We start from the raw sequence: 18023 nt of genomic DNA on the forward strand, positions 1-18023 counted from the left end.
TCCTCTAATCTGAGAGGATTTAAAAAAACAAAGTAATTAAAAGTTATCCCGATATAATTTCAAACTAGCTGTCACTTTGCAGGGTCATTACATTTTTCTTGAGAAACCTTATTAGCAGATAATTTGGGGGGATTTATGTAAAAGAAGAAAGCGTATTCTTAGATGGCATAATCATTAGAGCTTTACTGGATCCAGCAGCTGCAAAGAGGCTCTAAAAAAATATCTTATTAAAATAAATTTCAACAAATCATTATTTGAGTTCCTGATGCACATAATTAATATCAACATAAAAGTGAGTGATTCTTAAAGCTGCCAGTTCCACGCTGAGCTCTGTATTCAGTGTGCGGTAAATTCTAATGAGAAGCAGACCAATAATCTTCTCACACGTCCTAGCTGTAAAACTTAATTTTCACCTCACAATACGGCGGTCGGTGGCACACTTCACCCTTCAGACTAGTCATCCTTTTGATAGGAGTACCATTAGTAAATGAGAATTAATTAGCCAGCTTAATTAGAGAAATTTGCTCAGGGATGTGTGCGGATGAGGAAGAGGTGTAGTCAGGCTGTTCAAAAGCCTCATGTACCCTTTATTGTAGCTTCATTTTAAATGTTTATCTTACTTTATTTTTTTTAATATTGTGGCCCGAACACTCATGAACAAAATCCCATTACGTTTAATAGTCTTTCTTTATTTAAGATGTTTTTTACGGTGTTTTTATGGCCTCTATCAGTCTCTCTGTCTATATTCCTATGACATTATTGCGTCTTGTGTATTGTGCTGTGCTGAATAACATTGCAGACCTTCATGTAGTGTATTGGTTGCAGTGTAATCATGGAAATGTCATTTTGACCTCTGTGTTTATCTGTGTCCCAGCCAATCAGCTCCCTCTCACACACACACACTCTCCCTCCTAAACCTCCGCTGTGTTTTATGGATCTTTCTAAAGGAAGCTTTGTGTTTAAAGGGGGCAGGTCTTCCAGCCATCCGTCACCATCTGACTGACAGTTCAATCTGATACGCAGATTCCATTTGCTTTGCTTTCCAAGCAACAATACTGATAACACACACAGATGCCCCTGCACATTTGTGTGTGTGTGTGTGTGTGTGTGTGTGTGTGTGTGTGTGTGTGTGTGTGTGTGTGTGTGTGTGTGTGTGTGTGTGTGTGTGTGTGTGTGTGTGTGTGTGTGTGTGTGTGTGTGTGTGTGTGTGTGTGTGTGTGTGTGTGTGTGTGTGTGTGTGTGTGTGTGTGTGTGTGTGTGTGTGTGTGTGTGTGTGTGTGTGTGTGTGTGTGTGTGTGTGTGTGTGTGTGTTGTCTCTCTTAAGCTGCCTCTCGGGGTTTTGTTCTCCTCAGGGCCAATTCTCTCGTCAATCTGCTGTCCGCCATGTCTCAGACTGTGCTCCAGAGAGTGAAAGGGGAATGAGTTTGGCTCACTCCCCTGATATTCAGCCTTTACAAAAAGTTCTTCATCTATTTAAAGCTATAGTGTTGGTAACATGGCTGACAATCAAAGCAGACATGAGTTAATTAATTGTTGAGCACATATACCGATAGCTATTCCTTAGTTTGCAGGCTGTCCCTCCCTTAAGGTTAATACTTTTTTGTAGAACGATGCACTCTGTCTGTGGAAAAGACTCCGCTCTGACAGGTAAGGTTGATGGGGTGAGCTCCTCTGAGAAAAGCCACTCAACCCTTTCTAGCAGGTGAAGGAAAAAGGGTTTAACCATGGTCAAATAAAGCACTGATTGTGTTAAATCAGGGGAAGGGGAAGAATTAGTGGGGGCACTGGGAGAATGTTGAAATTGCGAAGAGCTGAGGTCAGGCGGATGGCTGAGTGGGCTACAGATACACTGAGAGATGGACTGTGTGGGAAAACCAAGATAGCAACACCCATCCTCATGCCACACTAGCAGATACTTTTTTCCAGCATTTGTTAAGATCAGTGTGGGACCTGAAGAAAAAAATCATGTTCAAAGTATGTTAACCAATTTTGATATGGACCCTTAATGTACATATGGAAAGTTTGAAATGTTTGTTGCAGGATCAGAGAGTGACTGATAGCCCTGCTTTAGGTCCATCACACACAGTGGAGATAACAGATCAAAGCTGTTACTGCTCTGTCTCCTTTCTTTCTATCAGACGACCAGACATTCCTCCACAGTCCGTTTCCCACTATCTTTTCCCGTCCTTGATAAACAAAAACACAGAAAGACGGACAGGACCGTAGTCAGTGAGATGGAAAGATCAAAAGAAACGGTGAGGAGAGGAAAGAGAGGAATTGAGAGCGAAGAAGAGAAAGAGATAGCAATTGGCTGCGTTTTCATGTTGTGATCTGTCAGCGTTGACAGGGATGAGCAGAGCAAACATGCATCTCCCTTGTCCCCTTGGTCAGTTTCCATGGAAACGCTATTTTGTACTCTTAAACATGTACTGTATGTGCATCCTACTGGCACTGTATTCCCAGCAGCCAGCATGTGGTTCAAATGGACTTTATGAAAAAGTAGAGGACTAATGGTTTCTTTCATGTCGACTTATTTGCAACACGGGATCCTAATGTGACCGCCCACAGTCCGAGCATCCGACCCAGAGGAAGTGCAGACACAGATCATAGTCTTCCCCAGGTCTGAGGTTAGAGCCACAATTTCCCCAGCCGCCATGCAACAGTACAATTTGGCTGTCATTTCAAGACTCGCCGCAGACCTATTACGGACAAAAGGGCAGAAGCCAAGACAACAACGGCAGGCGGTGTCATTTGGAATAATCACTTCCATGAGATGATGTTTAGGGAAATGCATCAGTGAGCTCAAGGCCAGCGAGTTCAACGTGGAGTTGAGAGGAGATGAAGGGGACCCCCTGGTGGTCAGAGCTGAAACAGCAGCGATGTGACAATGTTCATACCTTCTGTTAAATCATACTCCATAGAAATGAGTACTCTGATCCTTAACTTAATAACACCATTCAAAATGTCTTGCATCTCATCTTGCATCAAGGTTAATATGAGTAAAAGTACAGTATTATGAGCAAGATCTACTTAAAGTATCATAATAACTCATACTTAAAATGGGCCCTCTGGCTTATGAAGTGTTGTACATTACATGGTTTTATGATTTCAAATAGTATATGTTTTTTTGATGACATGGAAGTTTAAGCAAACTATAATATATTCTGTGGTTCCTAATTTAGGGCTGACACCCCTTCCAAAGGGTCACACGCTATATCTGAATTGTAGTGAGATTATTAATTATGACCGACAAACTTGTTTTCTACTTTTCTTTTGGAATTATTGGGAGAAGGAGACCCTTATAACGTCTTCAATTATTGTAAGTACTGCAGCCTTCGACATAGGCCACAAGTCAAACATTTTGAGTTAAAAACTCTATATATTTCTCTCTCAAATGTGATGGAGTTCAGGTATAGAGTACTTCATGGAGATGCAGTACTAGTACAGGGTTACTTTCTCAGTTGGAGTTAATGAAATTATTCGTCCAGTTCCATCATCATGTAACTTGCTTTTAATTCTATTATCTCTGTTTAACCATTTACAGTATCTGCAAAAGGTCCTTCGTTTTCCTGTTAGGCCCCACTTAGGAGCGTCCACAATCTCAATGAAATCTGTCGACAAGCTGTTGTCTCGTCCAGCCCAAATTGATTGATCGATGCTGTCAGCCTTTACTCTCAGTCTGATACAGGAACGCTTGGCGAGCTCACAAACTGTAAAGTGTAATGTAATGCGCTGACTGGAATACTAAGTCTAGACAGACCCATCTTTATCGACATGTTGTGAAGATCACAGTGCACGTCTGTCAGGACAGTACCTGCCATGTTCAGCCCAGGTAATTAAGCACTAGACGTAAGAACGACCATTAGCAGGAGCTGGAAAGACGGAGGCAGTGGCTGTGACCTTCATAAAACATTAACTCCTTTCCTCGAAGCCTCAGATCTAAAACCTTTAAGTAGCCAACGATCTCCAGCTATATCTTGCCCTATAAGTGTGGCTGTTGAGAAGCCGACAGTGGCTGTAATAGGCCTTCCCAAAGAGAAGAGTGCTATGACATCAATTATAGTGATGGATTGTGGAGGGAAATGCCTCAAACACACATGTACACACACACACACACACACGACTCCATCCTCCCCCACCCTACAGTACGTTTCATTCTTTTGGCCTCCATGACCCTCTTACAGAAGAGAGAATTCACTTTCATTCGGCCTTGTGGACATTATCTCCTTTTTTTTCTTCTTGTGTTAGCTTTTGTAAATTACGGTAAATGTTTTTCTGTGTCCTGATTGGCTGTGAAGCTGCTCAGTGACCTCCAGCAGTCATGTCCTGAGCACAGGTCACCCCCAGCCCCCGCTCGGCATCAAACACTTCCCTGTGAAGCTGCCAAGACAGCTTATCATGTCCACAGTTGACCGTGAGAGTTTTGGAAAGCAGGTTTAATGTTTAACTAGCAGTACCTGTGCGTGGGATTTGTGCAAGTGTGTGTGTGTGTGTGTGTGTGTTTGTACATTTGACTTTCCAATTCGGCTTATTTGCATGACTGCACATATGTTTGTGTGCAGTTAAAGAGTTTAAACTGCTGACACAGACTGCAGTGTGTTTACGGATGCCTGTGGTTGTTTGAATGTTATGGAGGAAGTTTGTGTGTATGTTGTCTCACTGGGATGTGTGCACAGTGTGAAAGGATTGATGTGTGCCTCCACTGTGTGTACATGTCCTTCAGTTCGATGAGTTACACTGTGTGTGTGTGTGTGTGTGTGTGTGTGTGTGTGTGTGTGTGTGTGTGTGTGTGTGTGTGTGTGTGTGTGTGTGTGTGTGTGTGTGTGTGTGTGTGTGTGTGTGTGTGTGTGTGTGTGTGTGTGTGTGTGTGTGTGTGTGTGTGTGTGTGTGTGTGTGTGTGTGTGTGTGTGTGTGTGTGTGTGTGTGTGACCTGGATTTCTGGTCCCACACTCACATCTCATTGCTCTGTTTTAGTTTAACAGATACATTTAACAGCAATATATTATTTTCAAGTGACCTGAACTCTAGCTGAAGTATACAGTACATAGAGAATATGTTGTTATATTACCAGAGTTGTGAAGAGTCTTATTGTATTCTTCCAGAATCAAATATTTCAACTGTTTCATTTTCTTTTTATTACAGTCCAGTTTGATAGTGTGGAGAAGTCTCGAATGTCGCCTACCAAGGATGGGAAAACCCGCCCGCTGCAGCGACACTCCAGCAACTGTCTGGTCAACACGAAGCTGTCTTCACTGGACCACTGCGGTTCCTCTCTCGGGGAGCGCATCGACCCCACCATGCCCCTGGAGAGCCAGTTGTGAGTCAGATTGGGTTATTCCAAAAAGCACTTCGGCCATTCATCACAACATATCACAGTAGTACCCTGATCACGGTCAATTACTGAAAAGAACACTGGCATTTTCATTAATAGGGTACAGATGGTATCTATCATCAATACCCCTGCACTTGACTGCTTTAGCCGCTATTAAAGCCAGTAGCTCTGTTTCAGACCCAGGGTAGGAACACGAATATGATGACTCTTCAGCATCTCTCATCATTCCTTTGTTCCTCTTCTTTCTCTTCCCTATTCCCTATTGTTCACTGCAGCTGGTACCATGGAGCGATCAGCCGGACAGACGCAGAGTCTCTGCTCAGGCTGTGTAAGGAGGCCAGCTACCTGGTGAGGAACAGCGAGACCAGCAAGAACGACTACTCCCTCTCTCTCAAGTAAGGACCACACTTTCTTTTCCTAGAAAAACAATTAGCCACTAACACGATAAACTAAAGCACAAGAGGACATGACAGCTGGGTGCAAAAGTAATTTCAAATGCGATTTCACCTGCTAAAGGGTCCTAGAGTCACGAAAATGACGTGTACAATTCCGTATTCATTGTCTTAAGTGTCAAGAATTATTTGCAACAGGCATTTCCCCTGCCTCTGTGTAAAAGGTTTTAGCAGATTTACATGCTTGCCAGGAGTGCACATAGTGGACACATCTAACACCTTGCTCACAAAGGTCCTTGTATACCTGCCCCCAATATTCTGCTGACTCGACCTTTTCAATATGGTAATAATGTTCACCTTTCAGACCTCTATCTCCCAGCTACATCCTGCCCGTCCCTTGTCCTCCCCCTCCCCCCGGTCACCCCTCTGACACCGTGCACTACTTGATTTGCTGATGTGCCCGCAACACAGTTAATGTTGTCCTCCATCAGCGACCCATGATCCCTGCCGCATCCAGCAGAGGGTCCAGAGGAGCCCCTCTGATTGGTTTAGTCCAGGCTGACATTAGGTAGAGGTTACGTTAGCTGAAAGGCCCCGCGGTGAAGTCACTTCCTATTGTTTTGACGGGAGTGTGTGTCTTTGGAGGGGTTATTTATGATTTTGTTGCCAAGTGCAAGTTCTAGTTGGCAAAATCACAACCGGCCCTGCCAAGATTAAATGTGGTAAATTTGCTTGAGCCATCAGTTTCAAAATCCTTGTAACTTTCCCCATTCCCTTCATATAAAGTCAATTTTACATTTCCTGGCAGGCTCATCCATATGACATTTATAGAAATCTCCACAGCTCAATGGCAGTCTTCAGATGAGATGAAAGTATAATATGCTCAGAGACGTTGATTAGCCTTCATTATTACGGCAGAGCTTTTCTTGCTGGAGGCTTATGTGTCTTGGCAGGGAAACATAATGTTTTCCATTGCTCAAATTCTCTTCATGCTATTGTTGCTGACTGTCTAACTGTCTCAGTGACGGATGATTTTATTTTGCTTGTGTGACTGGTTCCCTTTTGTGCTCTCCCTCTGACATTCTGTCTGACTACAAACCTAAAACTCAAAGCCTGTATGACTGTTCTACAATACTGTATAACATGTTTAAAGTGTTTTTAAAGTATCCGAACACACTGTCTTAAAATGATCCATTACATGAAGCTAAAGGAAGGTACCTTGGAGATACAAATGGATCTAATAGTAATCATATCACTCAAAAAAATCATAGATACTGTAGGAATCAATATTTATTTAAAAATGCCACGCTATATAAGAAAGGACACATGATCAAGAAATGCAAACCAAGACCAAAAGTAATAGTTCAAAGCTACATACACAAATAGTTAAAATACAGATTTAGCACCAGTATTGTTCAGGGTTAAATGATCAGTATAAAACAGATATCAAAGTCTTAGTGGACTAGACTTATACAGTATTTCCATTTAAGTTTGAAACAGTTTGCTATCCCTATGCTGGTAAAGTTAGTGATAGCACAAGGAGCAGGGACGTGCACAGACATTTGGAGGGGCTATTGCTCTAAACTGGAAAAAGGGCCTCCCCCCCGATAAAAAACACAAGACCTTTTGAAAATTGTAACTTGTTTTTAATGTAAAAGAAACCAAACGATTATTACATTAACTAAATTGAACAGTAATTCACATCTCATAACAAAATAAGCTAAGGCGACTACTTGCATTCGGTAACTTGATTTTAAAAAAGAAAACCAGAGAAATGTTTTGTTTTGCGGTCCATATCTCATCAAAAATGTCTAATGTTGGTAACTATTAAAGACACAATGGGGACAATTCTGTTCTAATGTAGTTTGACCATTGTAACTGCTGTGCAGACATACTGATAAAATAGGGCCTCTAACTAATTACCTTAAATAAACTCACTAATTAATGAAACCAGTTCAATACGCATTATTCTTATCATTCTTTATGAGCGCAGCCAGTAACAGTAAAGTATCTAATAACTTATTTATTTAGTATTCCATAACTTAGTAACAGAGGTGGTCAAACCGAGGTAGAGACATGGCATAAATCCTACATTTTTTGTAAATAACCGCCGGTATCAAGAGGAAGTAAAGTCCCCTGGTTTGTCCCTTATACCCTAACTGCGCCATGAGACAACTCAAAATCAATTTTCCAAAATCCGACACTGAGGTGGTCTTAACGCACCGGCAGATGACAGCGCTGACAAAGTGTGTTTCCCGCAGCGAGACGCTACAATACTAATTGTGGGCTTATCATGTTGATTCGGCCACAACAGAAAAAATAAAAATAAACTCTCGCTCTCTCCAGAGGGACAGGTCAGCCAAGAAGGCCAAACGGGCCGTTGCCCGGGCAACATTAGCCCGTACCTGTGCACGTCCCTGACAAGTAATGAATGTGATAAAAGCAGCTCCAATAAGCAACTGTTCAATTCTGCAGCATGAACTTATGAAGACATTCTTTTTTTGTATAGCTAGAGCGAAATGATCCACCCCGTCCCTCCATTATGTGAGGAAGTAAATTACCCAGCGCTCAGGGCTTTACCTATCCTAATGAATTGCTAGATTAATTAAATGAAACGTTTTTGAGGGAGAAAGTCCAGAAAGCACAGAAAGTAATAAGAACAAGGTATTATCTCAAATAAAAGTTTCACTTGATAGAATTGAATATAATCCTTTATTGTCATTAGACAGGTACGATGAGATGAGTAGATTTAGTGTGTGGTAATGTTTTAACCTTCTATTTTAGGAATGGCCTTAATAACATTCATGTCGCCACACTAATTCACATCCCACAGTTTTATACCTGGTTTTACCAATGGACTATTTAGTTACATGTTTATTCACCATATTCTCCATGAGCATTAATTCATCAAATGTACTTACTTACCAATTGCCGGCTTCTCTTTTCAAAAACCAAGAGCAAGGCGTTGGATGACACCTTATTGACACCCTAGCTAGTGTTAATGTTTCTGTTCCTTACCCACAGCTGTTTGAGGCCATAATTGTATTCAGCTGTGATCTGCTGGCAAACACTAGTTTGATAGTTTTGGAAACGTTGATCAGCACAAAAGGCAGAAGTACGCAAAACCCTAAATATAGAATGTTTCTTGAAGCTTTGTGCTGGACTCACGTGTATATTTGTGTAAGTCAGCTCCCAGCAGTCACAGAATGTTATATCGTGTGCCTTTGGCCTCAATCAGATCCAGCCTGGATAACAGCGGGCCAATTTGTGGGAATGACAGGTGCCACCTTACTGCAGGCAAAGGTCACTCTGAGTTCAGCTTTCTCACACAAGCCCGTCTCCCAGGTTGCCACTGCAAATGAGTAGAAACCCAAGGTGAAGATCCTCCATGTCTGAGGTTGCTGAAAAATGTATAAAGCCATGAGGTGGCACGTATGTGTATTGCATTATTGATAAAGACAGCCGTCGCAGAGAACTGCAGCCCCCAGAGTCCTCTGGCCTGAAGGAAAGCATTTTTGCCCTTCTAACCCCTTTCTTCTGTTCCCTCTCCCTCTGCCCCTCCACTCCTTTTTGCTCTTTTTCTTCTGTCTCCGCTGAGAGAAACCCTTTTAGGTATTTGAAACATATTAAACCCTTTACAAGTCTGTCAGAGCACAGTGTCATCCTGTTCCTCTGCTCGCGAGAGAGCTCTGCACAGCAGGCTCCCACTGGCTGAGGAGAGAAACAGTTAGTGCTAGAATAACATCTATCCTTTAGAATCTGTTTGATGCCACAACACAGACAAGCGGAAACTAAATACCCATTTTTAAGAACAACCCGAACGTATTTGCTTCTTCGATTTGACTCCTCTTCCCAGGATATGTCATGCTTTTATGGTGTCAGAGATTTCCTTTATGTGGAGCAGACGACACAAATAACTGCATATAACACAAAACAATGTTAAGGTTGTGTGTTTTTTTTGCATATTTAGCCGATCAAAGCCATGTTTTCATCATGATATATTCCATTAACCAGATCGGATATGATGCCAGATTGTGTTTTGTGAATTATTGGGCTCCTCCCAGGTAGACTCATTCAATTAGTGCTCATATGAAATAATGGACGAACAGGATAACCAGTAATGTCTAAAAAGGTCATTGCTTCTGCCAAGGATCATTATCTTTTGGCGGAGGGCTTTGCACTTTCTCCACAGAATCATAACGCTGAGAGCATCATTCATAGAGCAATCCAATATGTTGAAGGAGATAAGCTGTGAGTGCTGCCAGGCTGTTCCTGCTCTCAGAACGACAGGGTTCAAGTCAAAGTCATGAACCCAAATAAACCCCAGTGAGATTAATCAACAAACAAACCGGGATATGATAACACCACGAAGGCTTGCTTTCTCAAAAAGAACCCCATATTTATGTTATCAACAGCATTATGGCTCCATTGACCCGGTCTCTGCAGGACTGTAACGTGATAAGCGGCCATGAGCACCGACTGGAAATCAGTTGGGAATCTAAAAATGATGCTATTGATGTGTTTGCCTTTTTAAGTGTGGCTCTATGTAACCGAACACCTGTGTCCCAGCGCTCCAACAGTGAAGACTCATCAGATGCACTTTCCATGAAGGATTTTTTTTTTCTTTTTTCTTTTTTTTTTAAATGATCCCTCCTGGCACCACTTGCAGAGTGAAAGAAGGATGCGAGTAAAATGTGTCCTCTTCTCCTCAAATCATAATTAAATTGTTAATGATACAAATAAATCTCGAGACCAAAAGCGATGAAGGTAATGGAGAAGTCTTATAGTTTTGTTTACTTCAGTTTTACAGCCCAGCGAGCCTGCAGCTATCCTCTTCAGCTCGCAGATGAAAAATAATGTGAGCATTTCAAATGAAATCTCCTTCATCTGCTATCAACAATACCTACGACTCAAACCTCATAGAGCAGATAGATCATAGCTTTATCTGGCTTTCTGTAATAATAGTATTTATCACACTTATATTAAGAAAAGGATTGGTCTCCTCTGATGACATGATCCCCATTTATCGCTCTGCCTGTATTCTTATTCCTGATGGATGTCCCTGGATTGAACCCTGTACATTCTGAGCTGTTTTCCACTTCAGCGTTATCTCTGTGCCGGCGTCTCTCTGTGCATCAGGGAGCGAACACATCTGCAGGCTTTACACATGTAATTATCAGATAAGTAAGAATGGACCTTCCTTACGTTTAAGGCGCCTAAAGCCCAGTTCCTGCTGCTGCCAGATAATGGACACATCCACAAATACGTGTGTTTATTTACACTTGTAATGTACTCACTATTTATGAAACCACATGATGATCAGGAACAGATACAAATACTCATGGAGGAGAGGAGCATGGCATGAGAGGGACCTCATCAACACTCTTGACCACCGTGTTTGCACCTTATCTTATCCAAACAGAGATACGTGCATATTCTGTCTGTCAGAGCGATATTCCCACATCCTTGTTGATAGAATGTATATTATCTCTTCTAGTTACCACCTTGTATGCACATTCCTCACGAGAGTCCTGTTCCACACCGTCATTGACACATACAGAATGTGTCGTGCAGATAACACTAAGTGGTCCCATGAGTCAATGCGTCCGCAGCTCTCATGCCTACCTGATTTTCTTGGCTGCATGTCACAGCAAGATTTAGAGGAGGGGTTTCATTCTCCTCTCTTTCTTCGAGTGTAATTATCCTCCTTCTTGGCATTTATTTCGCATTTCAGTAACACGCATTACATTTCAGAGTAAGGAAGTCACACATATGAAGTAGAATAAGTTGTTAAGTGGTGTGGAAAAAAAACACTGTTGGCTATAATGCCAAATCACAGCGAGTGAGTCCACAGTATTTGAGCCTGCAGCAATCATCACTTGCTGGAAGCCTTAGCTTCTGATTGAAAAAGCTATTTTGCTAATGTGTTTCTGTAAAGACAGATCATCAGAACAATATGTTTACAGCAGGATATAGGGACAATTATATCCTTGCTAAAGCTCACTGTTGCATCACTTAACTCCAAAAAAAGTAATTTTCTATTTTAAAGCAGGAGATTACTGGCAAGCTGTAAAATGTATCGATCCAAGGCCCCGAGAAATCCACAAGGAGCTTTTAATTTGCCGTGCATTTATTGCTGTAGCTTAAGTGATTTATCCTGGGGGTTCATTAGCTTTCTCTTTATGCTCTGCATGTGAAACCCAGCACCTTAAGCAACCTGGCTTTTAGTCTTCTCCCATGACAGCTCCAAAGTTATCAGAGGTAATCCAGCTTTCAGAACATTGTCACGTACTGTAGGGAGCGACTACTCTGGGAGTAAATGAGGAAGGAGCTGTCAAGGAAGGGCAATCTGCTGAGTCCCCATATATTCGGGCTCCTGACATACCTCTCTCCCTAAATTGGTTTTGAGCCATGCTACATGGCTCCAGGCACAGCAGTGATGGTCGGTTGGGCCACAACTTTGGTCCTGACTGAAATATCTCATCAGCTATCAAATGGATTGCATACTTGTGCCCATGTTTCCTAGAGGATGTATCCTTATGACTTCTGTAATCCCCTCAATTTCCATGTAGCTCGTCAAAGTTATGTCCAAATGTCTACTTGATGGATTAGAGTATTATTTGTTGAGACATTCATGGTTCCAAAGAATGGTTTTGTGATACCTTTACTTTTCTTTTTTCTGCACCACCTACAATAAAGATGTATATATTGTGTGTTTATGAAAACCTGGAAAATGATCGCATTCCCATTAGCTTTAGCTTACTTTGTGCTAACTAGCAAACGTTCCATGTTGTGTGGCCCATTGCATAATGTATTAACTCCCCCCCATGTGGTTCTGCCGTGTACATTAGAATGATAAAACACATGAACATGGCTTTTTTAGGCTCGGAGAAAGTTTTAGGTAAGAACAAATAAATTGAACTTGTCCTGTCAAAAGTTTTACATAAATGGCATTGATATTGGTTTATGGGGAAAGTGCTTTTCGTAACGCAGGGTATTTTTAAGCTGCAGTTCTCGCTTTTTTAATATAAACAAGATGCTGATATTAGCATTTTTCTCCAAACTGTCTCAGAGCCGTCTGGTTCCTCCTTGGTTTGAACAAATAATTGGTTTTCATGCCGGATTGAAGATGAAATCTGTAACTTAATGAAATATAATGTATAAAGCAGTCTCTTCGTCTTGTTTTGATATAATAAATAAATATTTTCTGTCCCTCCCTTTTGTTTTCTTCTGTCCCCAGGAGCAGCCAGGGCTTCATGCACATGAAGCTGTCACGGACGAAGGAGAGCAAGTACATCCTGGGCCAGAACAGCTGCCCGTTTGACAGCGTGCCTGAGATCATCTATTTCTACTCTAGCCGCAAGCTGCCCATCAAGGGTGCCGAACACATGTCCCTGCTGTACCCCGTAGCCATCAGGACACTATAGTGCTCCGGGTCACCGGCAGGCCCCTGCCGTACCCACCGGGCAACCCTGTGGCTCCACGCTTCCTGTCCCTCTGGACAGTGCCCAGAAGGCTCATAGGAATTCGAACAGTGACATCCCAAAACTGCTGATTCTAACTCACCTCACTAGCCGACGGATTCCAGACCTGTTCTGAAGGCCTACTGCATATTATCTTACACATGCTGTACAGACTCAAAGAGGCAGAAGGCTTTATTATTTTATTTTATTTTATTTATGACGGACACCCACTTCATCACATCACAGACTGACCACCTGATGAACATCATTTCACTGATTCTTCAGCTGATTTCCCTAAGCACTTATCACTCATAGAAAAAGAGAGGTACAACATTGTAACATGTGTCACTGGGGTGTACCTTTTCTCAGAAAATGTTTTATCCTAGGAGTGCACATCATAAGAATAGTGTATGCTCATTTGGTTAGGCTCTGTTGATTCTGTAATTGTTTGTAAGAGGACTTGAAGATTGTAAGAGCCGTGTAAGGGAAGCAACATTTATGAGGCCTGTTGAGGGATATTGTCCACATGGGCCTCATACAGCGGTCTGGATATTGAATACACTGGCCTTGTATGAATAGTGTGTCCCCAGCTGTGTGGAAATAACAGGCCTGTGAGCAGTGCACGCTGATCTCTCTATCTTGTCAAAGTACATGCTGTCTGCTATCCATCACCGAGGGGGTGTATCACACCAATGACGGTGTAAGTACCATGGTTGCGAGACAGGCAGGAGATCATGATGGATGGGTCAACTCATCTGACACAGTACAATGGGCCGAGGCTAGAGACCAGAGCCTGTCCAAATGGACCAAATTAGCCCGGCGGCCCCTTCTTAGAATGGCTTTGCATCTGGAGAATGAAATATGCCTGCATTGTCTACCTCAGAAAATCAATTTCATTCGCCCATCTGCAGATCAATAGGTACAATGGGATTTCAAACATCGATCTGCTCTCCCTATGACATTCCCAATTCCCTTAAAATGACATCATCAGTTTATGGATATGTTTTTTAAATACAAGATTTCTTTTTAATGAAAAACTAAAGTAGATTTTTCAGATCAGCAATTGTATGTATAGTAGTCACTAATATGAAACTGTGTGATGTCAGTAACAGATGTTTGGTTAATGCCTTATAATGCATGGGTCGAATCAGTCCGCTAGATCAGCTGATTTCCAGTTCTGCTTTTAACGATTGTTCTGTGACTGTAATTTATTCTGGGGTAATTATTACTGATGTGTTAATCCTTTGTGATGGCCCGTCGGCCCCTTGGCCCTCATTGTTCTGTAACGATGTGATCGTGTTTTTTTGGGACTACTCCAGCCTCTTTACCTGTGGTGCTTTGCATTTTTGTGGTTCCAAATTCTGCTCAACGCACGTTTGCCTCAGTGGCCTGACTTTGGGAAACAAGTCACGGTGTCTCCTGACCAAGGGGATTGTCAAACCTCACATGAGAGACGATCGCATATTCTCCTCCGGACCAATCACAGCGCAGCCTGTTAGAACCAGAAAAAAAACATGCCTACCTTCAACTTTTCATGCTTCTTCTTTGCATTAAAATGGCTCAATCATCTACCCTTTACTACCAGATGTGCATACATGTGTGAATGTGATGAGTATGCATGTGTCCAACCCGTCCAACATGAAATGAAAAATGTTATGTATGCATATGAGAATGTGTACGCATACTTTTTGAGTTCCAGTGTTTTTAATCCTGCTGGTACAAACTGGGAACAGCCCTTTCTTGAAGTCTTAGGTTGTCAGAACCGTATTTTTTCCTCATTGGAATCAAGAAACTAGAAGTCAGCCCAATGACTCGTTTTATTTGAATGGCCTCTTGTATTCTTTCACAACCACATTATATTTAAGCAACTCATAGGACTGTTATGTGGGCTGCTCTCTGATGAAATAATACTACTTCTGACTAATAACAACAACAAAAAGCTCAGTCTAAGCAGAGGGCCTAATGTTTGTAGCACTACACAGGAAACCCTTTTCAGTCTTATGAGTTTCACATTTCTGTGGTTTACTGAGCAAATCCCAGTTACAATGAAAATGACGGGGGGCTTTGATCCAAGGTGAAGACACTATGAATAAGAAACAGACTTAAGCGAGCATGACCACTGTAAATACAAAGTCAATACTTATTGACACTGCTGTGTGCTATGCAACTTTAAACTGCTGTCATTGAAGGGAAATGTATTGGAGTGTGTGCCTCCACCAAATGTTTATGACAAATGTGATGGTACAAGATGTCCACCGGGAAGAGATTTATCAGCAGAATGTTTGATGTGTCAAAGAGAATAGTCGGCAGAAAGACGTTTATTTAGTTGGTGTAGTAAGTGAGCAGACATCAGATAGTATCCTCTGCAGCTTTATTAAGGAACGGTATGTTGTTGAAGTGGACCTATGTATTTTCTTGATAAAAGATATCCTAAGAAGAAATGCAAATGAAATAAACTATGTGTGATGTATCCTCTGTGTTCCCTGTTTAAGATAACAAAGGTTGAGAGTAGAGGCTCTTAAGTTACTGCTGCTGCTGCTGCTGATGAAAATGACTCTACTAAAAGGAAAGAGCCTGTGTGTGACAGCCGCACTGCCCCGAGAGAGGCCTTAGCTATATGGAGAAAGGGAAATGGATGTAAGGAGGGGAGACAGAGGGGAGGGTGTTCTGACAGGGGGGGGATTTGCTGCAATCAGCAGACCCGCTCTTCACATATGTCTATCATTAGAACCTGAAAGAGCCCTTCTCCTCCCTCAGAAGTGTCTTAAAGTGTGCTTGTGTGCATGCATAAAGAAGTGTGAGTGTGTGTGTGAGCAACCATCAGCCCCGTGTGTATCTTGTGTTTCACTTTACTGTGCTAAAGTGGCATGTATGAGTTTCCTTTGTGTACATGTCCGTGCCACGTATGTATGCACTACTATAACATATCTCTGTACAGTCCCTCATGGCCAAATGTATATACTGAATGTAATGTATGGGGACAAGAGGCATCAAGGTTCAAAATAAATAAAATTGGGTTTATGAGTTAATGTGTGATATAATGTCTGAGTTCTATTATTTTCAAACACATCATTACTAGTAAGAGAAAAGGCTGCTCCTGTATCTTCACCATCACCAGTAACCATGGTGAAGCCCTTGACACATAATGGAGAGCGACCATTGTTTGCACCAAGGACAGAGAGCTAGAGCTATTATCTAGCCAGTACTCCAGCACTTGTTGTCCTTTATTGATGCACTTTGTAGCCTCCCATTTATTTGTTTCACTCCGTTGTTCATCCCAGAAGCATTTGCTCGATGTGTTTCCGTCTGAAGTGCGCTGCAGTAGTCCATATTTCCTACAGTAAAAGTAGGCTCCCTGCTGCGTCCAGGAATCTCTTCTCTGCCCTTTTGTCCAATAAAGAAAAAGTTTATAGCAGCATTTTATGAATGCAGGCTATTTTTCTCCACACTGTAAATGTAATGAAGTGCAAAGCGTATATTATTCTTGGCTTTTGCAGAACGTAATCTCCTGAAGTAACACATTGAGAGGATATCTCAACCCAGAGGAGACAGAAAAGTAGTGTTGATTTGTAATAGCAACACTTTATGTTATAGGTCTGTCAAATATGTCTACAAGAAATGTACTGGAATAACCCTGGGCTTGGATATTGATTATAGGAGAAATTAAACCAAATTATTTAAAATAACTTATTGTAAAAACTGAATACTTTTTCTTTTTGTATTATTGTGTGCTTGCCTGAAAACACATTTGGGCCATCTAGGTTGTGTAATCAATATTATTTTAATGCAATATTGAAATACCAGCTAAATCAACAAAAATAATTTAGTTGGTTTGGTTGTTTCAAAACCATACGATGTATTTTAAGTAGACGATTATATTCTGTGACTGACCATACTTTTCAGTCGGACACATCACTACAAAGAACAAGCGATCACACACTGGATGTTAGTGCTACATGTAAAGTAACCTGCTTGCCTTCAGGTCTATTGAAGGCAATTTTAACATTAAATTCCTTAATATTGTGCCTTGTCTTAGAGCTGTTGCATTGTAACAGCAGAGGGAGTTTTTACACACCACTTTCTGGTCATTAAACATCTGGCAGGCTTTCAGGAAGTGCACAGGGGGTTGATGTTAGGAAACATTGACCATTCACTGCATCTCAAGTAGTTTAATAGCAAGGCAATGAGAACTTTTTCATGTGGATGTGATGACAGTCTGCTGATACATTTGTCTGTGTGCAATAGCACACGTTTTATGATGTAAAAGTGAGTACAAATGAAACAAATAATTGCTCAATTTTTAATGTTTTTTTGTAGACTTTTCTCTTGAAATGACAGTGTACATCTTTCAAGAAATGACTGACACATGCTCATGCACTGAATGTCTTGTCTTTCTAATAGCTTCCTCTTTTGTACCTACAGTAAGTCAGTCCAGTCCACATCTCCTGACGAAGTGAAGTTGCTATTTTAAGTTTCTCACACCGGTTTGTTCATGATCTTTACCTCTGTTCTCCTCCAGAGAAGCTCCTTCAAGGGTTAAAGCACCTGGGATTAAATGCATCAAAGACCCTTTTATGGAGAAAAAGAGTGCTGAAAAAAAGAAGAATAAAAGCAAGGCTTGAAAGCAATGAATGGCCCACACGGGGATAGAAAGGCCTTGTGTCCATCCGAGGCGTATTTCCTATTCCGCTCACACCAGTCAGAAAGCAATCTCAGGTAACAGACCTTATGTTAATACCACATGAGTTGCCTCCTTTCAGAAAGACAAAAGCTCACTGAGGGCATTATGCCAACTTTCTCCTTCCCTGCTCCACTGGCACGCCGGAGGATTTCATC

General features: G+C 41.7%; 1 protein-coding gene across 4 annotated transcripts in view; it reads left to right on the plus strand.

Annotated features, from left to right (window-relative positions):
* Positions 1-16216, plus strand: part of shf (Src homology 2 domain containing F) — a 100672-nt gene extending 84456 nt beyond the window's left edge. For all 4 annotated transcript variants that reach the window (XM_079662762.1, XM_079662764.1, XM_079662765.1 and 1 more), the window contains 3 exons: positions 5143-5317; positions 5608-5727; positions 12965-16216. In XM_079662762.1, coding sequence (XP_079518888.1) covers positions 5143-5317; positions 5608-5727; positions 12965-13151 — 482 coding nt within the window. In that variant the 3' untranslated portion in view covers positions 13152-16216. The remainder of the gene's footprint in view (positions 1-5142; positions 5318-5607; positions 5728-12964) is intronic.
* Positions 16217-18023: the final 1807 nt, after the last annotated feature.

Source organism: Notothenia rossii, assembly GCF_949606895.1.
Source record: "Notothenia rossii genome assembly, chromosome: 2".
NCBI lineage: Eukaryota > Metazoa > Chordata > Actinopteri > Perciformes > Nototheniidae > Notothenia > Notothenia rossii.